The 27,578-nt window shown below is 44.7% G+C and overlaps 1 protein-coding gene across 1 annotated transcript in view; it reads right to left on the reverse strand.

The window, feature by feature from the left end:
• The window catches only part of cmtm6 (CKLF-like MARVEL transmembrane domain containing 6), a 40,442-nt gene extending 14,347 nt beyond the window's left edge, over positions 1 to 26,095 (reverse strand). Inside the window, exons 1-2 of the mRNA XM_076081138.1 lie at positions 25,936 to 26,095; positions 24,546 to 24,663 (exon numbers count right to left, since the gene is read on the reverse strand). Of these exons, the coding sequence (XP_075937253.1) occupies positions 24,546 to 24,656 (111 nt within the window). The 5' untranslated portion in view covers positions 24,657 to 24,663; positions 25,936 to 26,095. The remainder of the gene's footprint in view (positions 1 to 24,545; positions 24,664 to 25,935) is intronic.
• Positions 26,096 to 27,578: the final 1,483 nt, after the last annotated feature.

Consider the following 27,578-nt stretch of genomic DNA (forward strand, 5'->3'; position numbering starts at 1 on the left):
CAGTTTATATCTCCTCTAGGATGAAGGAGAGGAGCTAGTGAGGAGACAGGAAACATCAGTTTATGTCTCCTCTAGGATGAAGGAGAGGAGCTAGTGAGGAGAGGAAACATCAGTTTATGTCTCCTCTAGGATGAAGGAGAGGAGCTAGTGAGGAGAGGAAACATCAGTTTATATCTCCTCTAGGATGAAGGAGAGGAGCTAGTGAGGAGAGGAAACATCAGTTTATGTCTCCTCTAGGATGAAGGAGAGGAGCTAGTGAGGAGAGGAAACATCAGTTTATGTCTCCTCTAGGATGAAGGAGAGGAGCTAGTGAGGAGAGAGGAAACATCAGTTTATATCTCCTCTAGGATGAAGGAGAGGAGCTAGTGAGGAGAGGAAACATCAGTTTATATCTCCTCTAGGATGAAGGAGAGGAGCTAGTGAGGAGACAGGAAACATCAGTTTATGTCTCCTCTAGGATGAAGGAGAGGAGCTAGTGAGGAGAGGAAACATCAGTTTATGTCTCCTCTAGGATGAAGGAGAGGAGCTAGTGAGGAGAGGAAACATCAGTTTATATCTCCTCTAGGATGAAGGAGAGGAGCTAGTGAGGAGAGGAAACATCAGTTTATATCTCCTCTAGGATGAAGGAGAGGAGCTAGTGAGGAGAGGAAACATCAGTTTATGTCTCCTCTAGGATGAAGGAGAGGAGCTAGTGAGGAGATGAAGGAGAGGAGCTAGTGAGGAGAGAGGAAACATCAGTTTATGTCTCCTCTAGGATGAAGGAGAGGAGCTAGTGAGGAGAGGAAACATCAGTTTATGTCTCCTCTAGGATGAAGGAGAGGAGCTAGTGAGGAGAGGAAACATCAGTTTATGTCTCCTCTAGGATGAAGGAGAGGAGCTAGTGAGGAGAGGAAACATCAGTTTATGTCTCCTCTAGGATGAAGGAGAGGAGCTAGTGAGGAGAGGAAACATCAGTTTATGTCTCCTCTAGGATGAAGGAGAGGAGCTAGTGAGGAGAGGAAACATCAGTTTATGTCTCCTCTAGGATGAAGGAGAGGAGCTAGTGAGGAGAGAGGAAACATCAGTTTATGTCTCCTCTAGGATGAAGGAGAGGAGCTAGTGAGGAGAGGAAACATCAGTTTATGTCTCCTCTAGGATTAAGGAGAGGAGCTAGTGAGGAGAGGAAACATCAGTTTATGTCTCCTCTAGGATTAAGGAGAGGAGCTAGTGAGGAGAGGAAACATCAGTTTATGTCTCCTCTAGGATGAAGGAGAGGAGCTAGTGAGGAGAGGAAACATCAGTTTATGTCTCCTCTAGGATGAAGGAGAGGAGCTAGTGAGGAGAGAAGACATCAGTTTATGTCTCCTCTAGGATGAAGGAGAGCTAGTGAGGAGAGGAAACATCAGTTTATGTCTCCTCTAGGATGAAGGAGAGGAGCTAGTGAGGAGAGGAAACATCAGTTTATGTCTCCTCTAGGATGAAGGAGAGGAGCTAGTGAGGAGAGGAAACATCAGTTTATGTCTCCTCTAGGATGAAGGAGAGGAGCTAGTGAGGAGAGGAAACATCAGTTTATATCTCCTCTAGGATGAAGGAGAGGAGCTAGTGAGGAGAGAGGAAACATCAGTTTATGTCTCCTCTAGGATGAAGGAGAGGAGCTAGTGAGGAGAGGAAACATCAGTTTATGTCTCCTCTAGGATGAAGGAGAGGAGCTAGTGAGGAGAGAGGAAACATCAGTTTATATCTCCTCTAGGATGAAGGAGAGGAGCTAGTGAGGAGAGGAAACATCAGTTTATGTCTCCTCTAGGATGAAGGAGAGCTAGTGAGGAGAGAGGAAACATCAGTTTATGTCTCCTCTAGGATGAAGGAGAGGAGCTAGTGAGGAGAGGAAACATCAGTTTATGTCTCCTCTAGGATGAAGGAGAGGAGCTAGTGAGGAGAGGAAACATCAGTTTATGTCTCCTCTAGGATGAAGGAGAGGAGCCAGTGAGGAGAGGAAACATCAGTTTATGTCTCCTCTAGGATGAAGGAGAGGAAACATCAGTTTATGTCTCCTCTAGGATGAAGGAGAGCTAGTGAGGAGAGGAAACATCAGTTTATGTCTCCTCTAGGATGAAGGAGAAGAGCTAGTGAGGAGATGAAGGAGAGGAGCTAGTGAGGAGAGAGGAAACATCAGTTTATGTCTCCTCTAGGATGAAGGAGAGGAGCTAGTGAGGAGAGGAAACATCAGTTTATGTCTCCTCTAGGATGAAGGAGAGGAGCTAGTGAGGAGAGAGGAAACATCAGTTTATATCTCCTCTAGGATGAAGGAGAGGAGCTAGTGAGGAGAGGAAACATCAGTTTATGTCTCCTCTAGGATGAAGGAGAGGAGCTAGTGAGGAGAGAGGAAACATCAGTTTATATCTCCTCTAGGATGAAGGAGATGAGCTAGTGAGGAGAGGAAACATCAGTTTATGTCTCCTCTAGGATGAAGGAGAGGAGCTAGTGAGGAGAGGAAACATCAGTTTATGTCTCCTCTAGGATGAAGGAGAGGAGCTAGTGAGGAGAGAGGAAACATCAGTTTATATCTCCTCTATGATGAAGGAGAGGAGCTAGTGAGGAGAGGAAACATCAGTTTATGTCTCTAGGATGAAGGAGAGGAGCTAGTGAGGAGAGGAAACATCAGTTTATGTCTCCTCTAGGATGAAGGAGAGGAGCTAGTGAGGAGAGGAAACATCAGTTTATGTCTCTAGGATGAAGGAGAGGAGCTAGTGAGGAGAGGAAACATCAGTTTATGTCTCCTCTAGGATGAAGGAGAGCTAGTGAGGAGCGGAAACATCAGTTTATGTCTCTAGGATGAAGGAGAGGAGCTAGTGAGGAGAGGAAACATCAGTTTATGTCTCTAGGATGAAGGAGAGGAGCTAGTGAGGAGAGGAAACATCAGTTTATGTCTCCTCTAGGATGAAGGAGAGGAGCTAGTGAGGAGAGGAAACATCAGTTTATGTCTCCTCTAGGATGAAGGAGAGGAGCTAGTGAGGAGAGGAAACATCAGTTTATGTCTCCTCTAGGATGAAGGAGAGCTAGTGAGGAGCGGAAACATCAGTTTATGTCTCCTCTAGGATGAAGGAGAGGAGCTAGTGAGGAGAGGAAACATCAGTTTATATCTCCTCTAGGATGAAGGAGAGGAGCTAGTGAGGAGAGGAAACATCAGTTTATGTCTCCTCTAGGATGAAGGAGAGGAGCTAGTGAGGAGATGAAGGAGAGGAGCTAGTGAGGAGAGAGGAAACATCAGTTTATGTCTCCTCTAGGATGAAGGAGAGGAGCTAGTGAGGAGAGGAAACATCAGTTTATGTCTCCTCTAGGATGAAGGAGAGGAGCTAGTGAGGAGAGGAAACATCAGTTTATGTCTCCTCTAGGATGAAGGAGAGCTAGTGAGGAGAGGAAACATCAGTTTATGTCTCCTCTAGGATGAAGGAGAGGAGCTAGTGAGGAGAGGAAACATCAGTTTATGTCTCCTCTAGGATGAAGGACAGGAAACATCAGTTTATGTCTCCTCTAGGATGAAGGAGAGGAGCTAGTGAGGAGAGGAAACATCAGTTTATATCTCCTCTAGGATGAAGGAGAGGAGCTAGTGAGGAGAGGAAACATCAGTTTATATCTCCTCTAGGATGAAGGAGAGGAGCTAGTGAGGAGAGGAAACATCAGTTTATATCTCCTCTAGGATGAAGGAGAGGAGCTAGTGAGGAGAGAGGAAACATCAGTTTATATCTCCTCTAGGATGAAGGAGAGGAGCTAGTGAGGAGAGGAAACATCAGTTTATGTCTCCTCTAGGATGAAGGAGAGGAGCTAGTGAGGAGAGGAAACATCAGTTTATGTCTCCTCTAGGATGAAGGAGAGGAGCTAGTGAGGAGATGAAGGAGAGGAGCTAGTGAGGAGAGAGGAAACATCAGTTTATGTCTCCTCTAGGATGAAGGAGAGGAGCTAGTGAGGAGAGGAAACATCAGTTTATGTCTCCTCTAGGATGAAGGAGAGGAGCTAGTGAGGAGAGAGGAAACATCAGTTTATATCTCCTCTAGGATGAAGGAGAGGAGCTAGTGAGGAGAGGAAACATCAGTTTATGTCTCCTCTAGGATGAAGGAGAGGAGCTAGTGAGCAGAGAGGAAACATCAGTTTATGTCTCCTCTAGGATGAAGGAGAGGAGCTAGTGAGGAGAGGAAACATCAGTTTATGTCTCCTCTAGGATGAAGGAGAGGAGCTAGTGAGCAGAGAGGAAACATCAGTTTATGTCTCCTCTAGGATGAAGGAGAGGAGCTAGTGAGGAGAGGAAACATCAGTTTATATCTCCTCTAGGATGAAGGAGAGGAGCTAGTGAGGAGACAGGAAACATCAGTTTATGTCTCCTCTAGGATGAAGGAGAGGAGCTAGTGAGGAGAGGAAACATCAGTTTATGTCTCCTCTAGGATGAAGGAGAGGAGCTAGTGAGGAGAGGAAACATCAGTTTATATCTCCTCTAGGATGAAGGAGAGGAGCTAGTGAGGAGAGGAAACATCAGTTTATATCTCCTCTAGGATGAAGGAGAGGAGCTAGTGAGGAGAGGAAACATCAGTTTATGTCTCCTCTAGGATGAAGGAGAGGAGCTAGTGAGGAGATGAAGGAGAGGAGCTAGTGAGGAGAGAGGAAACATCAGTTTATGTCTCCTCTAGGATGAAGGAGAGGAGCTAGTGAGGAGAGGAAACATCAGTTTATGTCTCCTCTAGGATGAAGGAGAGGAGCTAGTGAGGAGAGAGGAAACATCAGTTTATATCTCCTCTAGGATGAAGGAGAGGAGCTAGTGAGGAGAGGAAACATCAGTTTATGTCTCCTCTAGGATGAAGGAGAGGAGCTAGTGAGCAGAGAGGAAACATCAGTTTATGTCTCCTCTAGGATGAAGGAGAGGAGCTAGTGAGGAGAGGAAACATCAGTTTATGTCTCCTCTAGGATGAAGGAGAGGAGCTAGTGAGCAGAGAGGAAACATCAGTTTATGTCTCCTCTAGGATGAAGGAGAGGAGCTAGTGAGGAGAGGAAACATCAGTTTATATCTCCTCTAGGATGAAGGAGAGGAGCTAGTGAGCAGAGAGGAAACATCAGTTTATGTCTCCTCTAGGATGAAGGAGAGGAGCTAGTGAGGAGAGGAAACATCAGTTTATGTCTCCTCTAGGATGAAGGAGAGGAGCTAGTGAGGAGAGGAAACATCAGTTTATATCTCCTCTAGGATGAAGGAGAGGAGCTAGTGAGGAGAGGAAACATCAGTTTATGTCTCCTCTAGGATGAAGGAGAGGAGCTAGTGAGGAGAGGAAACATCAGTTTATGTCTCCTCTAGGATGAAGGAGAGGAGCTAGTGAGCAGAGAGGAAACATCAGTTTATGTCTCCTCTAGGATGAAGGAGAGGAGCTAGTGAGGAGAGGAAACATCAGTTTATATCTCCTCTAGGATGAAGGAGAGGAGCTAGTGAGGAGACAGGAAACATCAGTTTATGTCTCCTCTAGGATGAAGGAGAGGAGCTAGTGAGGAGAGGAAACATCAGTTTATGTCTCCTCTAGGATGAAGGAGAGGAGCTAGTGAGGAGAGGAAACATCAGTTTATATCTCCTCTAGGATGAAGGAGAGGAGCTAGTGAGGAGAGGAAACATCAGTTTATATCTCCTCTAGGATGAAGGAGAGGAGCTAGTGAGGAGAGGAAACATCAGTTTATGTCTCCTCTAGGATGATGGAGAGGAGCTAGTGAGGAGATGAAGGAGAGGAGCTAGTGAGGAGAGAGGAAACATCAGTTTATGTCTCCTCTAGGATGAAGGAGAGGAGCTAGTGAGGAGAGGAAACATCAGTTTATGTCTCCTCTAGGATGAAGGAGAGGAGCTAGTGAGGAGAGAGGAAACATCAGTTTATATCTCCTCTAGGATGAAGGAGAGGAGCTAGTGAGGAGAGGAAACATCAGTTTATGTCTCCTCTAGGATGAAGGAGAGGAGCTAGTGAGCAGAGAGGAAACATCAGTTTATGTCTCCTCTAGGATGAAGGAGAGGAGCTAGTGAGGAGAGGAAACATCAGTTTATGTCTCCTCTAGGATGAAGGAGAGCTAGTGAGGAGCGGAAACATCAGTTTATGTCTCTAGGATGAAGGAGAGGAGCTAGTGAGGAGAGGAAACATCAGTTTATATCTCCTCTAGGATGAAGGAGAGGAGCTAGTGAGGAGAGGAAACATCAGTTTATGTCTCCTCTAGGATGAAGGAGAGGAGCTAGTGAGGAGATGAAGGAGAGGAGCTAGTGAGGAGAGAGGAAACATCAGTTTATGTCTCCTCTAGGATGAAGGAGAGGAGCTAGTGAGGAGAGGAAACATCAGTTTATGTCTCCTCTAGGATGAAGGAGAGGAGCTAGTGAGGAGAGGAAACATCAGTTTATGTCTCCTCTAGGATGAAGGAGAGGAGCTAGTGAGGAGAGAGGAAACATCAGTTTATGTCTCCTCTAGGATGAAGGAGAGGAGCTAGTGAGGAGAGGAAACATCAGTTTATGTCTCCTCTAGGATGAAGGAGAGGAGCTAGTGAGGAGAGGAAACATCAGTTTATGTCTCCTCTAGGATGAAGGAGAGCTAGTGAGGAGAGGAAACATCAGTTTATGTCTCCTCTAGGATGAAGGAGAGGAGCTAGTGAGGAGAGGAAACATCAGTTTATGTCTCCTCTAGGATGAAGGAGAGGAAACATCAGTTTATGTCTCCTCTAGGATGAAGGAGAGGAGCTAGTGAGGAGAGGAAACATCAGTTTATATCTCCTCTAGGATGAAGGAGAGGAGCTAGTGAGGAGAGGAAACATCAGTTTATATCTCCTCTAGGATGAAGGAGAGCTAGTGAGGAGAGGAAACATCAGTTTATGTCTCCTCTAGGATGAAGGAGAGGAGCTAGTGAGGAGAGGAAACATCAGTTTATGTCTCCTCTAGGATGAAGGAGAGGAGCTAGTGAGGAGATGAAGGAGAGGAGCTAGTGAGGAGAGAGGAAACATCAGTTTATGTCTCCTCTAGGATGAAGGAGAGGAGCTAGTGAGGAGAGGAAACATCAGTTTATGTCTCCTCTAGGATGAAGGAGAGGAGCTAGTGAGGAGAGAGGAAACATCAGTTTATATCTCCTCTAGGATGAAGGAGAGGAGCTAGTGAGGAGAGGAAACATCAGTTTATGTCTCCTCTAGGATGAAGGAGAGGAGCTAGTGAGCAGAGAGGAAACATCAGTTTATGTCTCCTCTAGGATGAAGGAGAGGAGCTAGTGAGGAGAGGAAACATCAGTTTATGTCTCCTCTAGGATGAAGGAGAGGAGCTAGTGAGCAGAGAGGAAACATCAGTTTATGTCTCCTCTAGGATGAAGGAGAGGAGCTAGTGAGGAGAGGAAACATCAGTTTATATCTCCTCTAGGATGAAGTAGAGGAGCTAGTGAGGAGACAGGAAACATCAGTTTATGTCTCCTCTAGGATGAAGGAGAGGAGCTAGTGAGGAGAGGAAACATCAGTTTATATCTCCTCTAGGATGAAGGAGAGGAGCTAGTGAGGAGAGGAAACATCAGTTTATATCTCCTCTAGGATGAAGGAGAGGAGCTAGTGAGGAGAGGAAACATCAGTTTATGTCTCCTCTAGGATGAAGGAGAGGAGCTAGTGAGGAGATGAAGGAGAGGAGCTAGTGAGGAGAGAGGAAACATCAGTTTATGTCTCCTCTAGGATGAAGGAGAGGAGCTAGTGAGGAGAGAGGAAACATCAGTTTATATCTCCTCTAGGATGAAGGAGAGGAGCTAGTGAGGAGAGGAAACATCAGTTTATGTCTCCTCTAGGATGAAGGAGAGGAGCTAGTGAGGAGATGAAGGAGAGGAGCTAGTGAGGAGAGAGGAAACATCAGTTTATGTCTCCTCTAGGATGAAGGAGAGGAGCTAGTGAGGAGAGGAAACATCAGTTTATGTCTCCTCTAGGATGAAGGAGAGGAGCTAGTGAGGAGAGGAAACATCAGTTTATGTCTCCTCTAGGATGAAGGAGAGGAGCTAGTGAGGAGAGAGGAAACATCAGTTTATGTCTCCTCTAGGATGAAGGAGAGGAGCTAGTGAGGAGAGGAAACATCAGTTTATGTCTCCTCTAGGATGAAGGAGAGGAGCTAGTGAGGAGAGGAAACATCAGTTTATGTCTCCTCTAGGATGAAGGAGAGCTAGTGAGGAGAGGAAACATCAGTTTATGTCTCCTCTAGGATGAAGGAGAGGAGCTAGTGAGGAGAGGAAACATCAGTTTATGTCTCCTCTAGGATGAAGGAGAGGAAACATCAGTTTATGTCTCCTCTAGGATGAAGGAGAGGAGCTAGTGAGGAGAGGAAACATCAGTTTATATCTCCTCTAGGATGAAGGAGAGGAGCTAGTGAGGAGAGGAAACATCAGTTTATATCTCCTCTAGGATGAAGGAGAGCTAGTGAGGAGAGGAAACATCAGTTTATGTCTCCTCTAGGATGAAGGAGAGGAGCTAGTGAGGAGAGGAAACATCAGTTTATGTCTCCTCTAGGATGAAGGAGAGGAGCTAGTGAGGAGAGAGGAAACATCAGTTTATGTCTCCTCTAGGATGAAGGAGAGGAGCTAGTGAGGAGAGGAAACATCAGTTTATGTCTCCTCTAGGATGAAGGAGAGGAGCTAGTGAGGAGAGAGGAAACATCAGTTTATATCTCCTCTAGGATGAAGGAGAGGAGCTAGTGAGGAGAGGAAACATCAGTTTATGTCTCCTCTAGGATGAAGGAGAGGAGCTAGTGAGCAGAGAGGAAACATCAGTTTATGTCTCCTCTAGGATGAAGGAGAGGAGCTAGTGAGGAGAGGAAACATCAGTTTATGTCTCCTCTAGGATGAAGGAGAGGAGCTAGTGAGCAGAGAGGAAACATCAGTTTATGTCTCCTCTAGGATGAAGGAGAGGAGCTAGTGAGGAGAGGAAACATCAGTTTATATCTCCTCTAGGATGAAGTAGAGGAGCTAGTGAGGAGACAGGAAACATCAGTTTATGTCTCCTCTAGGATGAAGGAGAGGAGCTAGTGAGGAGAGGAAACATCAGTTTATGTCTCCTCTAGGATGAAGGAGAGGAGCTAGTGAGGAGAGGAAACATCAGTTTATATCTCCTCTAGGATGAAGGAGAGGAGCTAGTGAGGAGAGGAAACATCAGTTTATATCTCCTCTAGGATGAAGGAGAGGAGCTAGTGAGGAGAGGAAACATCAGTTTATGTCTCCTCTAGGATGAAGGAGAGGAGCTAGTGAGGAGATGAAGGAGAGGAGCTAGTGAGGAGAGAGGAAACATCAGTTTATGTCTCCTCTAGGATGAAGGAGAGGAGCTAGTGAGGAGAGAGGAAACATCAGTTTATGTCTCCTCTAGGATGAAGGAGAGGAGCTAGTGAGGAGATGAAGGAGAGGAGCTAGTGAGGAGAGAGGAAACATCAGTTTATGTCTCCTCTAGGATGAAGGAGAGGAGCTAGTGAGCAGAGAGGAAACATCAGTTTATGTCTCCTCTAGGATGAAGGAGAGGAGCTAGTGAGGAGAGGAAACATCAGTTTATATCTCCTCTAGGATGAAGGAGAGGAGCTAGTGAGCAGAGAGGAAACATCAGTTTATGTCTCCTCTAGGATGAAGGAGAGGAGCTAGTGAGCAGAGAGGAAACATCAGTTTATGTCTCCTCTATGATGAAGGAGAGGAGCTAGTGAGGAGAGGAAACATCAGTTTATATCTCCTCTAGGATGAAGGAGAGGAGCTAGTGAGCAGAGAGGAAACATCAGTTTATGTCTCCTCTAGGATGAAGGAGAGGAGCTAGTGAGCAGAGAGGAAACATCAGTTTATGTCTCCTCTAGGATGAAGGAGAGGAGCTAGTGAGGAGAGGAAACATCAGTTTATGTCTCCTCTATGATGAAGGAGAGGAGCTAGTGAGGAGAGGAAACATCAGTTTATGTCTCCTCTATGATGAAGGAGAGGAGCTAGTGAGGAGAGGAAACATCAGTTTATGTCTCCTCTAGGATGAAGGAGAGGAGCTAGTGAGCAGAGAGGAAACATCAGTTTATGTCTCCTCTATGATGAAGGAGAGGAGCTAGTGAGGAGAGGAAACATCAGTTTATATCTCCTCTAGGATGAAGGAGAGGAGCTAGTGAGGAGACAGGAAACATCAGTTTATGTCTCCTCTAGGATGAAGGAGAGGAGCTAGTGAGGAGAGGAAACATCAGTTTATATCTCCTCTAGGATGAAGGAGAGGAGCTAGTGAGGAGAGGAAACATCAGTTTATGTCTCCTCTAGGATGAAGGAGAGCTAGTGAGGAGAGAGGAAACATCAGTTTGTCTCCTCTAGGATGAAGGAGAGGAGCTAGTGAGGAGAGGAAACATCAGTTTATGTCTCCTCTAGGATGAAGGAGAGGAGCTAGTGAGGAGAGGAAACATCAGTTTATGTCTCCTCTAGGATGAAGGAGAGGAGCTAGTGAGGAGAGGAAACATCAGTTTATGTCTCCTCTAGGATGAAGGAGAGGAAACATCAGTTTATGTCTCCTCTAGGATGAAGGAGAGGAGCTAGTGAGGAGATGAAGGAGAGGAGCTAGTGAGGAGAGAGGAAACATCAGTTTATGTCTCCTCTAGGATGAAGGAGAGGAGCTAGTGAGGAGAGGAAACATCAGTTTATGTCTCCTCTAGGATGAAGGAGAGGAGCTAGTGAGGAGAGGAAACATCAGTTTATGTCTCCTCTAGGATGAAGGAGAGGAGCTAGTGAGGAGAGAGGAAACATCAGTTTATATCTCCTCTAGGATGAAGGAGATGAGCTAGTGAGGAGAGGAAACATCAGTTTATGTCTCCTCTAGGATGAAGGAGAGGAGCTAGTGAGGAGAGGAAACATCAGTTTATGTCTCCTCTAGGATGAAGGAGAGGAGCTAGTGAGGAGAGAGGAAACATCAGTTTATATCTCCTCTAGGATGAAGGAGAGGAGCTAGTGAGGAGAGGAAACATCAGTTTATGTCTCCTCTAGGATGAAGGAGAGGAGCTAGTGAGCAGAGAGGAAACATCAGTTTATATCTCCTCTAGGATGAAGGAGAGGAGCTAGTGAGGAGAGGAAACATCAGTTTATGTCTCCTCTAGGATGAAGGAGAGGAGCTAGTGAGGAGAGAGGAAACATCAGTTTATATCTCCTCTAGGATGAAGGAGAGGAGCTAGTGAGGAGAGGAAACATCAGTTTATGTCTCCTCTAGGATGAAGGAGAGGAGCTAGTGAGCAGAGAGGAAACATCAGTTTATATCTCCTCTAGGATGAAGGAGAGGAGCTAGTGAGCAGAGAGGAAACATCAGTTTATATCTCCTCTAGGATGAAGGAGAGGAGCTAGTGAGGAGACAGGAAACATCAGTTTATGTCTCCTCTAGGATGAAGGAGAGGAGCTAGTGAGCAGAGAGGAAACATCAGTTTATGTCTCCTCTAGGATGAAGGAGAGCTAGTGAGGAGAGGAAACATCAGTTTATGTCTCCTCTAGGATGAAGGAGAGGAGCTAGTGAGGAGATGAAGGAGAGGAGCTAGTGAGGAGAGAGGAAACATCAGTTTATGTCTCCTCTAGGATGAAGGAGAGGAGCTAGTGAGGAGAGGAAACATCAGTTTATGTCTCCTCTAGGATGAAGGAGAGGAGCTAGTGAGGAGAGGAAACATCAGTTTATGTCTCCTCTAGGATGAAGGAGAGGAGCTAGTGAGGAGAGAGGAAACATCAGTTTATATCTCCTCTAGGATGAAGGAGATGAGCTAGTGAGGAGAGGAAACATCAGTTTATGTCTCCTCTAGGATGAAGGAGAGGAGCTAGTGAGGAGAGGAAACATCAGTTTATGTCTCCTCTAGGATGAAGGAGAGGAGCTAGTGAGGAGAGAGGAAACATCAGTTTATATCTCCTCTAGGATGAAGGAGAGGAGCTAGTGAGGAGAGGAAACATCAGTTTATGTCTCCTCTAGGATGAAGGAGAGGAGCTAGTGAGCAGAGAGGAAACATCAGTTTATATCTCCTCTAGGATGAAGGAGAGGAGCTAGTGAGGAGACAGGAAACATCAGTTTATGTCTCCTCTAGGATGAAGGAGAGGAGCTAGTGAGGAGAGGAAACATCAGTTTATGTCTCCTCTAGGATGAAGGAGAGGAGCTAGTGAGGAGACAGGAAACATCAGTTTATGTCTCCTCTAGGATGAAGGAGAGGAGCTAGTGAGGAGAGGAAACATCAGTTTATGTCTCCTCTAGGATGAAGGAGAGGAGCTAGTGAGGAGACAGGAAACATCAGTTTATGTCTCCTCTAGGATGAAGGAGAGGAGCTAGTGAGGAGAGGAAACATCAGTTTATATCTCCTCTAGGATGAAGGAGAGGAGCTAGTGAGGAGACAGGAAACATCAGTTTATGTCTCCTCTAGGATGAAGGAGAGGAGCTAGTGAGGAGAGGAAACATCAGTTTATGTCTCCTCTAGGATGAAGGAGAGGAGCTAGTGAGGAGAGGAAACATCAGTTTATATCTCCTCTAGGATGAAGGAGAGGAGCTAGTGAGGAGAGGAAACATCAGTTTATATCTCCTCTAGGATGAAGGAGAGGAGCTAGTGAGGAGAGGAAACATCAGTTTATGTCTCCTCTAGGATGAAGGAGAGGAGCTAGTGAGGAGAGGAAACATCAGTTTATGTCTCCTCTAGGATGAAGGAGAGGAGCTAGTGAGGAGAGAGGAAACATCAGTTTATGTCTCCTCTAGGATGAAGGAGAGGAGCTAGTGAGGAGAGAGGAAACATCAGTTAATATCTCCTCTAGGATGAAGGAGAGGAGCTAGTGAGGAGAGGAAACATCAGTTTATATCTCCTCTAGGATGAAGGAGAGGAGCTAGTGAGGAGAGGAAACATCAGTTTATATCTCCTCTAGGATGAAGGAGAGGAGCTAGTGAGGAGAGGAAACATCAGTTTATGTCTCCTCTAGGATGAAGGAGAGGAGCTAGTGAGGAGAGGAAACATCAGTTTATGTCTCCTCTAGGATGAAGGAGAGGAGCTAGTGAGGAGAGAGGAAACATCAGTTTATGTCTCCTCTAGGATGAAGGAGAGGAGCTAGTGAGGAGAGAGGAAACATCAGTTTATGTCTCCTCTAGGATGAAGGAGAGGAGCTAGTGAGGAGATGAAGGAGAGGAGCTAGTGAGGAGAGAGGAAACATCAGTTTATGTCTCCTCTAGGATGAAGGAGAGGAGCTAGTGAGGAGAGGAAACATCAGTTTATGTCTCCTCTAGGATGAAGGAGAGGAGCTAGTGAGGAGAGAGGAAACATCAGTTAATATCTCCTCTAGGATGAAGGAGAGGAGCTAGTGAGGAGAGGAAACATCAGTTTATGTCTCCTCTAGGATGAAGGAGAGGAGCTAGTGAGCAGAGAGGAAACATCAGTTTATGTCTCCTCTAGGATGAAGGAGAGGAGCTAGTGAGGAGAGGAAACATCAGTTTATATCTCCTCTAGGATGAAGGAGAGGAGCTAGTGAGGAGACAGGAAACATCAGTTTATGTCTCCTCTAGGATGAAGGAGAGGAGCTAGTGAGGAGAGGAAACATCAGTTTATGTCTCCTCTAGGATGAAGGAGAGGAGCTAGTGAGGAGAGGAAACATCAGTTTATATCTCCTCTAGGATGAAGGAGAGGAGCTAGTGAGGAGAGGAAACATCAGTTTATATCTCCTCTAGGATGAAGGAGAGGAGCTAGTGAGGAGAGGAAACATCAGTTTATGTCTCCTCTAGGATGAAGGAGAGGAGCTAGTGAGGAGAGAGGAAACATCAGTTTATGTCTCCTCTAGGATGAAGGAGAGGAGCTAGTGAGGAGAGGAAACATCAGTTTATGTCTCCTCTAGGATGAAGGAGAGGAGCTAGTGAGGAGAGGAAACATCAGTTTATGTCTCCTCTAGGATGAAGGAGAGGAGCTAGTGAGGAGAGGAAACATCAGTTTATGTCTCCTCTAGGATGAAGGAGAGGAAACATCAGTTTATGTCTCCTCTAGGATGAAGGAGAGCTAGTGAGGAGAGGAAACATCAGTTTATGTCTCCTCTAGGATGAAGGAGAGGAGCTAGTGAGGAGATGAAGGAGAGGAGCTAGTGAGGAGAGGAAACATCAGTTTATGTCTCCTCTAGGATGAAGGAGAGGAGCTAGTGAGGAGAGGAAACATCAGTTTATGTCTCCTCTAGGATGAAGGAGAGGAGCTAGTGAGGAGAGAGGAAACATCAGTTTATATCTCCTCTAGGATGAAGGAGATGAGCTAGTGAGGAGAGGAAACATCAGTTTATGTCTCCTCTAGGATGAAGGAGAGGAGCTAGTGAGGAGAGGAAACATCAGTTTATGTCTCCTCTAGGATGAAGGAGAGGAGCTAGTGAGGAGAGAGGAAACATCAGTTTATATCTCCTCTAGGATGAAGGAGAGGAGCTAGTGAGGAGAGGAAACATCAGTTTATGTCTCCTCTAGGATGAAGGAGAGGAGCTAGTGAGCAGAGAGGAAACATCAGTTTATGTCTCCTCTAGGATGAAGGAGAGGAGCTAGTGAGGAGAGGAAACATCAGTTTATGTCTCCTCTAGGATGAAGGAGAGGAGCTAGTGAGGAGAGAGGAAACATCAGTTTATATCTCCTCTAGGATGAAGGAGAGGAGCTAGTGAGGAGAGGAAACATCAGTTTATGTCTCCTCTAGGATGAAGGAGAGGAGCTAGTGAGGAGAGGAAACATCAGTTTATGTCTCCTCTAGGATGAAGGAGAGCTAGTGAGGAGAGGAAACATCAGTTTATATCTCCTCTAGGATGAAGGAGAGGAGCTAGTGAGGAGAGGAAACATCAGTTTATGTCTCCTCTAGGATGAAGGAGAGCTAGTGAGGAGAGGAAACATCAGTTTATATCTCCTCTAGGATGAAGGAGAGCTAGTGAGGAGAGGAAACATCAGTTTATGTCTCCTCTAGGATGAAGGAGAGCTAGTGAGGAGAGAGGAAACATCAGTTTATGTCTCCTCTAGGATGAAGGAGAGGAGCTAGTGAGGAGAGGAAACATCAGTTTATGTCTCCTCTAGGATGAAGGAGAGGAGCTAGTGAGGAGAGAGGAAACATCAGTTTATATCTCCTCTAGGATGAAGGAGAGGAGCTAGTGAGGAGAGGAAACATCAGTTTATGTCTCCTCTAGGATGAAGGAGAGGAGCTAGTGAGGAGAGGAAACATCAGTTTATGTCTCCTCTAGGATGAAGGAGAGAGCTAGTGAGGAGAGGAAACATCAGTTTATATCTCCTCTAGGATGAAGGAGAGGAGCTAGTGAGGAGAGGAAACATCAGTTTATGTCTCCTCTAGGATGAAGGAGAGCTAGTGAGGAGAGGAAACATCAGTTTATATCTCCTCTAGGATGAAGGAGAGCTAGTGAGGAGAGGAAACATCAGTTTATGTCTCCTCTAGGATGAAGGAGAGCTAGTGAGGAGAGAGGAAACATCAGTTTATGTCTCCTCTAGGATGAAGGAGAGGAGCTAGTGAGGAGAGGAAACATCAGTTTATATCTCCTCTAGGATGAAGGAGAGGAGCTAGTGAGGAGAGGAAACATCAGTTTATGTCTCCTCTAGGATGAAGGAGAGGAGCTAGTGAGGAGAGGAAACATCAGTTTATGTCTCCTCTAGGATGAAGGAGAGGAGCTAGTGAGGAGAGAGGAAACATCAGTTTATATCTCCTCTAGGATGAAGGAGAGGAGCTAGTGAGGAGAGGAAACATCAGTTTATGTCTCTAGGATGAAGGAGAGGAGCTAGTGAGGAGAGGAAACATCAGTTTATGTCTCCTCTAGGATGAAGGAGAGGAGCTAGTGAGGAGAGGAAACATCAGTTTATGTCTCCTCTAGGATGAAGGAGAGGAGCTAGTGAGGAGAGAGGAAACATCAGTTTATATCTCCTCTAGGATGAAGGAGAGGAGCTAGTGAGGAGAGGAAACATCAGTTTATGTCCTCTAGGATGAAGGAGAGGAGCTAGTGAGGAGAGGAAACATCAGTTTATGTCTCCTCTAGGATGAAGGAGAGGAGCTAGTGAGGAGAGGAAACATCAGTTTATATCTCCTCTAGGATGAAGGAGAGGAGCTAGTGAGGAGAGGAAACATCAGTTTATGTCTCCTCTAGGATGAAGGAGAGGAGCTAGTGAGGAGATGAAGGAGAGGAGCTAGTGAGGAGAGAGGAAACATCAGTTTATGTCTCCTCTAGGATGAAGGAGAGGAGCTAGTGAGGAGAGGAAACATCAGTTTATGTCTCCTCTAGGATGAAGGAGAGGAGCTAGTGAGGAGAGGAAACATCAGTTTATGTCTCCTCTAGGATGAAGGAGAGCTAGTGAGGAGAGGAAACATCAGTTTATGTCTCCTCTAGGATGAAGGAGAGGAGCTAGTGAGGAGAGGAAACATCAGTTTATATCTCCTCTAGGATGAAGGAGAGGAGCTAGTGAGGAGAGGAAACATCAGTTTATATCTCCTCTAGGATGAAGGAGAGGAGCTAGTGAGGAGAGGAAACATCAGTTTATGTCTCCTCTAGGATGAAGGAGAGGAGCTAGTGAGGAGATGAAGGAGAGGAGCTAGTGAGGAGAGAGGAAACATCAGTTTATGTCTCCTCTAGGATGAAGGAGAGGAGCTAGTGAGGAGAGGAAACATCAGTTTATGTCTCCTCTAGGATGAAGGAGAGGAGCTAGTGAGGAGAGGAAACATCAGTTTATGTCTCCTCTAGGATGAAGGAGAGCTAGTGAGGAGAGGAAACATCAGTTTATGTCTCCTCTAGGATGAAGGAGAGGAGCTAGTGAGGAGAGGAAACATCCGTTTATATCTCCTCTAGGATGAAGGAGAGGAGCTAGTGAGGAGAGGAAACATCAGTTTATGTCTCCTCTAGGATGAAGGAGAGGAGCTAGTGAGGAGAGAGGAAACATCAGTTTATATCTCCTCTAGGATGAAGGAGAGGAGCTAGTGAGGAGAGACGAAACATCAGTTTATATCTCCTCTAGGATGAAGGAGAGGAGCTAGTGAGGAGAGAGGAAACATCAGTTTATATCTCCTCTAGGATGAAGGAGAGGAGCTAGTGAGGAGAGGAAACATCAGTTTATGTCTCCTCTAGGATGAAGGAGAGGAGCTAGTGAGGAGAGGAAACATCAGTTTATATCTCCTCTAGGATGAAGGAGAGGAGCTAGTGAGGAGAGGAAACATCAGTTTATGTCTCCTCTAGGATGAAGGAGAGGAGCTAGTGAGGAGATGAAGGAGAGGAGCTAGTGAGGAGAGGAAACATCAGTTTATGTCTCCTCTAGGATGAAGGAGAGGAGCTAGTGAGGAGAGGAAACATCAGTTTATGTCTCCTCTAGGATGAAGGAGAGGAGCTAGTGAGGAGATGAAGGAGAGGAGCTAGTGAGGAGAGAGGAAACATCAGTTTATGTCTCCTCTAGGATGAAGGAGAGGAGAGGAAACATCAGTTTATGTCTCCTCTAGGATGAAGGAGAGGAGCTAGTGAGGAGAGGAAACATCAGTTTATGTCTCCTCTAGGATGAAGGAGAGCTAGTGAGGAGAGGAAACATCAGTTTATATCTCCTCTAGGATGAAGGAGAGGAGCTAGTGAGGAGAGGAAACATCAGTTTATGTCTCCTCTAGGATGAAGGAGAGCTAGTGAGGAGAGGAAACATCAGTTTATATCTCCTCTAGGATGAAGGAGAGCTAGTGAGGAGAGGAAACATCAGTTTATGTCTCCTCTAGGATGAAGGAGAGCTAGTGAGGAGAGAGGAAACATCAGTTTATGTCTCCTCTAGGATGAAGGAGAGGAGCTAGTGAGGAGAGGAAACATCAGTTTATATCTCCTCTAGGATGAAGGAGAGGAGCTAGTGAGGAGAGGAAACATCAGTTTATGTCTCCTCTAGGATGAAGGAGAGGAGCTAGTGAGGAGAGGAAACATCAGTTTATGTCTCCTCTAGGATGAAGGAGAGGAGCTAGTGAGGAGAGAGGAAACATCAGTTTATATCTCCTCTAGGATGAAGGAGAGGAGCTAGTGAGGAGAGGAAACATCAGTTTATGTCTCTAGGATGAAGGAGAGGAGCTAGTGAGGAGAGGAAACATCAGTTTATGTCTCCTCTAGGATGAAGGAGAGGAGCTAGTGAGGAGAGGAAACATCAGTTTATGTCTCCTCTAGGATGAAGGAGAGGAGCTAGTGAGGAGAGAGGAAACATCAGTTTATATCTCCTCTAGGATGAAGGAGAGGAGCTAGTGAGGAGAGGAAACATCAGTTTATGTCTCTAGGATGAAGGAGAGGAGCTAGTGAGGAGAGGAAACATCAGTTTATATCTCCTCTAGGATGAAGGAGAGGAGCTAGTGAGGAGAGGAAACATCAGTTTATGTCTCCTCTAGGATGAAGGAGAGGAGCTAGTGAGGAGAGAGGAAACATCAGTTTATGTCTCCTCTAGGATGAAGGAGAGGAGCTAGTGAGGAGAGGAAACATCAGTTTATATCTCCTCTAGGATGAAGGAGAGGAGCTAGTGAGGAGAGGAAACATCAGTTTATGTCTCCTCTAGGATGAAGGAGAGGAGCTAGTGAGGAGATGAAGGAGAGGAGCTAGTGAGGAGAGAGGAAACATCAGTTTATGTCTCCTCTAGGATGAAGGAGAGGAGCTAGTGAGGAGAGGAAACATCAGTTTATGTCTCCTCTAGGATGAAGGAGAGGAGCTAGTGAGGAGAGGAAACATCAGTTTATGTCTCCTCTAGGATGAAGGAGAGCTAGTGAGGAGAGGAAACATCAGTTTATGTCTCCTCTAGGATGAAGGAGAGGAGCTAGTGAGGAGAGGAAACATCAGTTTATATCTCCTCTAGGATGAAGGAGAGGAGCTAGTGAGGAGAGGAAACATCAGTTTATATCTCCTCTAGGATGAAGGAGAGGAGCTAGTGAGGAGAGGAAACATCAGTTTATGTCTCCTCTAGGATGAAGGAGAGGAGCTAGTGAGGAGATGAAGGAGAGGAGCTAGTGAGGAGAGAGGAAACATCAGTTTATGTCTCCTCTAGGATGAAGGAGAGGAGCTAGTGAGGAGAGGAAACATCAGTTTATGTCTCCTCTAGGATGAAGGAGAGGAGCTAGTGAGGAGAGGAAACATCAGTTTATGTCTCCTCTAGGATGAAGGAGAGCTAGTGAGGAGAGGAAACATCAGTTTATGTCTCCTCTAGGATGAAGGAGAGGAGCTAGTGAGGAGAGGAAACATCCGTTTATATCTCCTCTAGGATGAAGGAGAGGAGCTAGTGAGGAGAGGAAACATCAGTTTATGTCTCCTCTAGGATGAAGGAGAGGAGCTAGTGAGGAGAGAGGAAACATCAGTTTATATCTCCTCTAGGATGAAGGAGAGGAGCTAGTGAGGAGAGACGAAACATCAGTTTATATCTCCTCTAGGATGAAGGAGAGGAGCTAGTGAGGAGAGAGGAAACATCAGTTTATATCTCCTCTAGGATGAAGGAGAGGAGCTAGTGAGGAGAGGAAACATCAGTTTATGTCTCCTCTAGGATGAAGGAGAGGAGCTAGTGAGGAGAGGAAACATCAGTTTATATCTCCTCTAGGATGAAGGAGAGGAGCTAGTGAGGAGAGGAAACATCAGTTTATGTCTCCTCTAGGATGAAGGAGAGCTAGTGAGGAGAGGAAACATCAGTTTATGTCTCCTCTAGGATGAAGGAGAGGAGCTAGTGAGGAGAGGAAACATCAGTTTATGTCTCCTCTAGGATGAAGGAGAGGAGCTAGTGAGGAGATGAAGGAGAGGAGCTAGTGAGGAGAGAGGAAACATCAGTTTATGTCTCCTCTAGGATGAAGGAGAGGAGAGGAAACATCAGTTTATGTCTCCTCTAGGATGAAGGAGAGGAGCTAGTGAGGAGAGAGGAAACATCAGTTTATATCTCCTCTAGGATGAAGGAGAGGAGCTAGTGAGGAGAGGAAACATCAGTTTATGTCTCCTCTAGGATGAAGGAGAGGAGCTAGTGAGCAGAGAGGAAACATCAGTTTATGTCTCCTCTAGGATGAAGGAGAGGAGCTAGTGAGGAGAGGAAACATCAGTTTATGTCTCCTCTAGGATGAAGGAGAGGAGCTAGTGAGGAGAGAGGAAACATCAGTTTATATCTCCTCTAGGATGAAGGAGAGGAGCTAGTGAGGAGAGGAAACATCAGTTTATGTCTCCTCTAGGATGAAGGAGAGGAGCTAGTGAGGAGAGGAAACATCAGTTTATGTCTCCTCTAGGATGAAGGAGAGCTAGTGAGGAGAGGAAACATCAGTTTATATCTCCTCTAGGATGAAGGAGAGGAGCTAGTGAGGACAGGAAACATCAGTTTATGTCTCCTCTAGGATGAAGGAGAGCTAGTGAGGAGAGGAAACATCAGTTTATGTCTCCTCTAGGATGAAGGAGAGCTAGTGAGGAGAGGAAACATCAGTTTATATCTCCTCTAGGATGAAGGAGAGGAGCTAGTGAGGAGAGGAAACATCAGTTCATGTCTCCTCTAGGATGAAGGAGAGGAGCTAGTGAGGAGAGGAAACATCAGTTTATATCTCCTCTAGGATGAAGGAGAGGAGCTAGTGAGGAGAGGAAACATCAGTTTATGTCTCCTCTAGGATGAAGGAGAGGAGCTAGTGAGGAGAGGAAACATCAGTTTATGTCTCCTCTAGGATGAAGGAGAGCTAGTGAGGAGAGGAAACATCAGTTTATGTCTCCTCTAGGATGAAGGAGAGGAGCTAGTGAGGAGATGAAGGAGAGGAGCTAGTGAGGAGAGAGGAAACATCAGTTTATGTCTCCTCTAGGATGAATGAGAGGAGCTAGTGAGGAGAGGAAACATCAGTTTATGTCTCCTCTAGGATGAAGGAGAGGAGCTAGTGAGGAGAGAGGAAACATCAGTTTATATCTCCTCTGGGATGAAGGAGAGGAGCTAGTGAGGAGAGGAAACATCAGTTTATGTCTCCTCTAGGATGAAGGAGAGGAGCTAGTGAGGAGAGGAAACATCAGTTTATGTCTCCTCTAGGATGAAGGAGAGGAGCTAGTGAGGAGAGAGGAAACATCAGTTTATATCTCCTCTAGGATGAAGGAGAGGAGCTAGTGAGGAGAGGAAACATCAGTTTATGTCTCCTCTAGGATGAAGGAGAGGAGCTAGTGAGGAGAGAGGAAACATCAGTTTATATCTCCTCTAGGATGAAGGAGATGAGCTAGTGAGGAGAGGAAACATCAGTTTATGTCTCCTCTAGGATGAAGGAGAGGAGCTAGTGAGGAGAGAGGAAACATCAGTTTATATCTCCTCTAGGATGAAGGAGAGGAGCTAGTGAGGAGAGAGGAAACATCAGTTTATGTCTCCTCTAGGATGAAGGAGAGGAGCTAGTGAGGAGAAGAAACATCAGTTTATGTCTCCTCTAGGATGAAGGAGAGGAGCTAGTGAGGAGAGGAAACATCAGTTTATGTCTCCTCTAGGATGAAGGAGAGGAGCTAGTGAGGAGAGGAAACATCAGTTTATGTCTCCTCTAGGATGAAGGAGAGGAGCTAGTGAGGAGAGGAAACATCAGTTTATGTCTCCTCTAGGATGAAGGAGAGGAGCTAGTGAGGAGATGAAGGAGAGGAGCTAGTGAGGAGAGAGGAAACATCAGTTTATGTCTCCTCTAGGATGAAGGAGAGGAGCTAGTGAGGAGATGAAGGAGAGGAGCTAGTGAGGAGAGGAAACATCAGTTTATGTCTCCTCTAGGATGAAGGAGAGGAGCTAGTGAGGAGAGGAAACATCAGTTTATGTCTCTAGGATGAAGGAGAGGAGCTAGTGAGGAGATGAAGGAGAGGAGCTAGTGAGGAGAGAGGAAACATCAGTTTATGTCTCCTCTAGGATGAAGGAGAGGAGCTAGTGAGGAGAGAGGAAACATCAGTTTATGTCTCCTCTAGGATGAAGGAGAGCTAGTGAGGAGAGGAAACATCAGTTTATGTCTCTAGGATGAAGGAGAGGAGCTAGTGAGGAGATGAAGGAGAGGAGCTAGTGAGGAGAGGAAACATCAGTTTATGTCTCCTCTAGGATGAAGGAGAGGAGCTAGTGAGGAGAGGAAACATCAGTTTATGTCTCCTCTAGGATGAAGGAGAGCTAGTGAGGAGAGGAAACATCAGTTTATGTCTCCTCTAGGATGAAGGAGAGCTAGTGAGGAGAGGAAACATCAGTTTATGTCTCCTCTAGGATGAAGGAGAGGAGCTAGTGAGGAGATGAAGGAGAGGAGCTAGTGAGGAGAGAGGAAACATCAGTTTATGTCTCCTCTAGGATGAAGGAGAGGAGCTAGTGAGGAGAGGAAACATCAGTTTATGTCTCCTCTAGGATGAAGGAGAGGAGCTAGTGAGGAGAGAGGAAACATCAGTTTATGTCTCCTCTAGGATGAAGGAGAGGAGCTAGTGAGGAGAGAGGAAACATCAGTTTATATCTCCTCTAGGATGAAGGAGAGGAGCTAGTGAGGAGAGGAAACATCAGTTTATGTCTCCTCTAGGATGAAGGAGAGGAGCTAGTGAGGAGAGGAAACATCAGTTTATGTCTCCTCTAGGATGAAGGAGAGGAGCTAGTGAGGAGAGGAAACATCAGTTTATATCTCCTCTAGGATGAAGGAGAGGAGCTAGTGAGGAGAGGAAACATCAGTTTATGTCTCCTCTAGGATGAAGGAGAGCTAGTGAGGAGAGGAAACATCAGTTTATGTCTCCTCTAGGATGAAGGAGATGAGCTAGTGAGGAGATGAAGGAGAGGAGCTAGTGAGGAGAGGAAACATCAGTTTATGTCTCCTCTAGGATGAAGGAGATGAGCTAGTGAGGAGATGAAGGAGAGGAGCTAGTGAGGAGATGAAGGAGAGGAGCTAGTGAGGAGATGAAGGAGAGGAGCTAGTGAGGAGAGGAAACATCAGTTAATAACTTTATATTTACAGTAGATTAATCACCATCTCACATAAAGAGATAAATATGATGTCATAGATACGTTTGTCCACCAGAGGGCGCCGACAGGTTGATTTCTACACTAAGACGTCTGAGTCTCTGGAATAAAACACTTTAATATTAATATATAGTAAATTATATAGATCTGACTGCTGAGGGAATGATTATTATTATTATCGAGCCGATATCCTCTTCATCAGTGTTTTGGTTCATTTTGTTAAAAGATGAATTTAAATTAATCTTTAACTTTTTAACTGCGTCGCATCCTTTAATATAACTTGTATTTCATCATCTCTTGATTCATGAATGTGACGCATGAAACCAGTACGAGTGTCATCAGCAGTGAACCGCTGAGTCAACAGGAAGAGGACGGCAGCCTCGCCCACCCCCCCCCCCCCTCCCCCCCACACAGGAACTGTGATGGTACGACCCAGTGAAGCCCCGCCCACATCCAGCTCTCACAAACAATGCAGCTGCTGAAATAATTTAACATCATGAATACAGTTATGTTCCATGAAACTCTTTTATCTTATTTAAGGAGGAGGAGAAAGAGAAGGTGGGAGAGGAGAAGGAGGGAGAGGAGGAGAAGGAGAGGGAGGAAGAGGAAGACTATTTTTATTTAAATACAGAATCAATAAACAGTCGCTACTCTTTAATAAACAACGTTTTATAACAAACTGTTTATTAAAGTAAATTGTTTTATAATAATTGATTTTATTGTAAAACATCTTGAGTCTCATGAAGCCGTTTGTAACTCGTTAGCATCGCAGCTAACTGCTAACAGTTAGCTGCTAAGTTAAACCGAGCACACGGACTCTGACTGGTCATGGAGTACTTTCACAGTGCGGTATTAGTACTTTCACAGTGCGGTATTAGTACTTTCACAGTGCGGTATTAGTACTTTCACAGTGCGGTATTAGTACTTTCACAGTGCGGTATTAGTACTTTCACAGTGCGGTATTAGTACTTTCACAGTGCGGTAGTATTAGTACTTTTACTGCAGTAAAAGGATCCGAAATACTTGCTCTGAAATCAGACGACAGATGAGTTTTAGTATAGAACGTGTGTATGTCCTCATGGAGAGGTTTGACCTCCACATCCTCTTTTTATCCAACGGTCACTAACATGAGGACCACACACACACACACACACACACACACACACACACACACACACACACACACACACACACACACACACACACACACACACACACACACACACACACACACACACACACACACACACACACACACACACAGTTGCAACAGCGGAGGGTCAGCAGCTCTCAGATCTGCTAACGACAGCTCTGCAGAACTTTCACTTCCCACTCTGAAGAGGAAGGTCCAGAGGTCACACGCACAGGTCCATCATGGACAGACCCAGATCTGGAGCTCCAGAGGGAGGAAGAGAGCTCAGCTCCCGGCTGGAGGGAAGTGAGGCACGGGAGAACCAGAACCAGGACTGAGAGGGGCAGACTGTCAGACCTGCTGCAGTAACATGAGAGGTTTTCTAAAGAGTCTGGCGCTCAGAGACACTACCACTTTAGTCCACAGGGGGCGACACAATCAACTGTAAACTAAATCACACACATCACCGATTATCGACTTCATCAACGTCCCTCTCGACATTCTGCCGTAACACGTCGTACCAGAACTCACGAGGCGTCCCTGAACTCACCACTTGGATGACTTTGATCCCACCGCGGGCCTTCTCCAGGGTCTCTGTCGGCAACATGAGCCACGAGGTTTTGGGGTTGGGGGCCGTCGTCGAGGCGTAAACTTCGGGCATGATGGAGCTGAACACAAAAACTACCGTTACACACTGAGCGTCACTTCAGAGGACACGCCTCCAGACGGTCCTCGAACTCACCACGGTCTCATTTACCGTCACGTGTGACCAAAGTACTACACTACAGTACAAATATGAGGTACTTGTACTTTACTTCAGTACTTTCTTTTCATGCCACATCATACTTATACTTTATTACATTTATCAGAGAACTTTAGTTCTGTTACAAAGTCATAATTTTACACAAAAAACATAAAGAATATATTTATAAAATATTATATTATGTTAAATATGAAACAAACAGTTTATACTAGTATTTTATTAATATATTATGATTCATTATTTATTTATCAGACAAACACTTTTCTTAAATAATAAAGTGATTTCATTTTAAATATTTCTAGTCACATTGAGACACTCATTTAATTATGACTATGATATAATTATTATTATTAAATATGACATGACGTGTGACCTGATTTTTGCAGTGACATCCCATAATGCAACAGACTAAAGCTGAAGTGGAGCCCAACATGTCAGCAGAAGAAGAAGAAGTTTGTTTAAATATAAATGTTCTTTGTTTTCTCTGAGAGAGAAAGTGAAACAGGTCGAGTTCAGGTGAGTTATTATGAAACATGAGATAATATTTAATCTGCTCATAAAACACACTGAATGCCTCGAGCTCGTCTGTCACCAGCTGGAGCCTGAAACTCATGTTTGTTATTTACAGCGAAACCAAACTGTATTAAAAACTGAGTTTAATCAATAACATGGTGTTTATTGACACATACAGACGCACCTCAGCGCGTGACTAACGGGTTCACTGGAAGCCGGTGAAACTGGAAGGTCGGGTCCAGTAGATTCGGCGCATGTTTTTTAACCATAACGCAGTTTACGTTAGAGATATCTCACATATAGCGGCTCACACACAGCTTTCTGCTGTGAAGAGGTGAGGGGAATGCCACAAGAGTGCAGCCTCTCTGGTGGGACTGTGTGTGTGTGTGTGTGTGTGTGTGTGTGTGTGTGTGTGTGTGTGTGTGTGATGCCGAAGTGCAGAGCGGGTGTCTGTGTATATGTGGAGGTACTTTAAACCGGATACAGTGTCGCTGCACTAAAGAAACTGCGTGCAAACATAAGTAGACAGATGTTTGAACGCAGTCTGGCGCGTGCTCACTCTGCAGGTTGTAACGGCCTAAAACCTTCCGATAAGACAGGAAGCGATGAAACAGTAATAAATACAACAAAGTCATAAAAGGTGAATGTTTCAGAACAAACTCACCGATCAGGGTTCTTCTTCCGGTTCTCAGAAATATAATAAAAATAATAAAATATAAAGTTTCCAGCTGCGAAAGTTCAAACTCCGACTTGTTGCTTTGTGAGTTTTTCAAGCTGCGAAACTGACTTCAGTCTCACTTCCGCGTTTACTTTTATTCTGTCAAGTCACACGGAACAAGACGGTCAGCTTCCGGTGATGACTTTCACATTAAAAGTGTTTCCGGTAACCCGGGATGGAAGGGTGTGCTTTCATTTTATTGTGTAAGTTTGAGTTTTTATAATTTAGTTTTGTGGTTTCTCAAAGAAAAAAAGTGCAGTTACTCAGAAACTGCTCCAAGCAACAACAATTTATATATATATATATATATATATATATATATATATATATATATATATATATATATATATAAATTATTATTTATCTATTTATCCTTGCAGCAGGTTTAGTATATTTACAGTCCGGTCCAATGCTAAAGAAATTAAACTGAGGGTTCACAAAAAATGAAAAATAATAATAATAACAATATATATTTATTCATACATACACGTCACACACACACACACGCACGCACACACATTTATTCTCATATTTTTATTATAAGTTTTTCTTATTATTTTTGAGCCTGTTTGCAGTATTTTATTTTATTTTTTTCTTCCTGTGTTTATTGTTATTCACCAAAACACCAAAACAAATGCATTTTATGTGAAAACCTACATAGCAATAAACTTTATCAGAAAATGTAAATATATTAAGAATGTCAGCAGACAAATATTAGTTCAGAGTCAATAAATCCTATAAAAACAAATGTTCTTTATTACAAAACTGTTAAAATATAAAATCTATAAAAAGAGGTCTAAGGTTTAAATAACAACGTTAAATCTGGATGATAGGAATTTATCACAATATTAAACTTTGAACATAAAATTACACATTTTGTGGTTTTCTTTCTTAAATACCCAGAAAATGTAGTTGGTTCTCCTTCTCTCCTCCCCGACCTGTGCTTCCTGTGTTGGGCCTGCAGGAGGCGCTGCAGCCCGCTCTTCTCTCCTCCCTCCTCCTCCTCCTCCTGTGTGTGAGAGGCTTCCCCCGCTATAAAGCCGTGAGAGGCGTCTGGAGGCTGTAAAGGCTCTCCAGCAGCCAGAGGAGGAGGAGGAGGAGGAGGAGGATGATGATGAAGAAGAAGCTGTGTGTCCGTCAGCGTGGAGCGGATCTCAGTTCAGTCCGTCTGAGCTGAAACTGGAAACTTTCTGATGCTTTTCTCACTCCGGAGCTTCTTCTTCTTCTTCAAGGTAAAAACCCAGAAGAAAGATGTTTATTTATGAGGATTTTGATGATATTTCATCATGATTTTAACATCTTTCTGTCAGATTCTCACGTGGACTTCAAGGCTGTGGAGCTGATATTGATCTTTATTTTTTATGATCACTTTGACGCTCCTCACTGCTGCTTTGAGATCTAATATTATCTCAGTGATATTTAATAAATCAGTAAACATTCATAGAAAGTGTTATTTTCTGATTTCAGAGTCTCTGATTCATTCTGCTGAACAGATGATTTCACGTGTTTAAATTTAATAAAATCCTTATTTACTCTGTGATGTTTGTGATTTATGATGTTTGTTAGAGACGTGAAAGTCTGAGGATTGT

Source organism: Anarhichas minor, unplaced genomic scaffold (assembly GCF_050575085.1).
Source record: "Anarhichas minor isolate MPS153535 unplaced genomic scaffold, ASM5057508v1 ptg000079l, whole genome shotgun sequence".
NCBI classification, from domain to species: domain Eukaryota; kingdom Metazoa; phylum Chordata; class Actinopteri; order Perciformes; family Anarhichadidae; genus Anarhichas; species Anarhichas minor.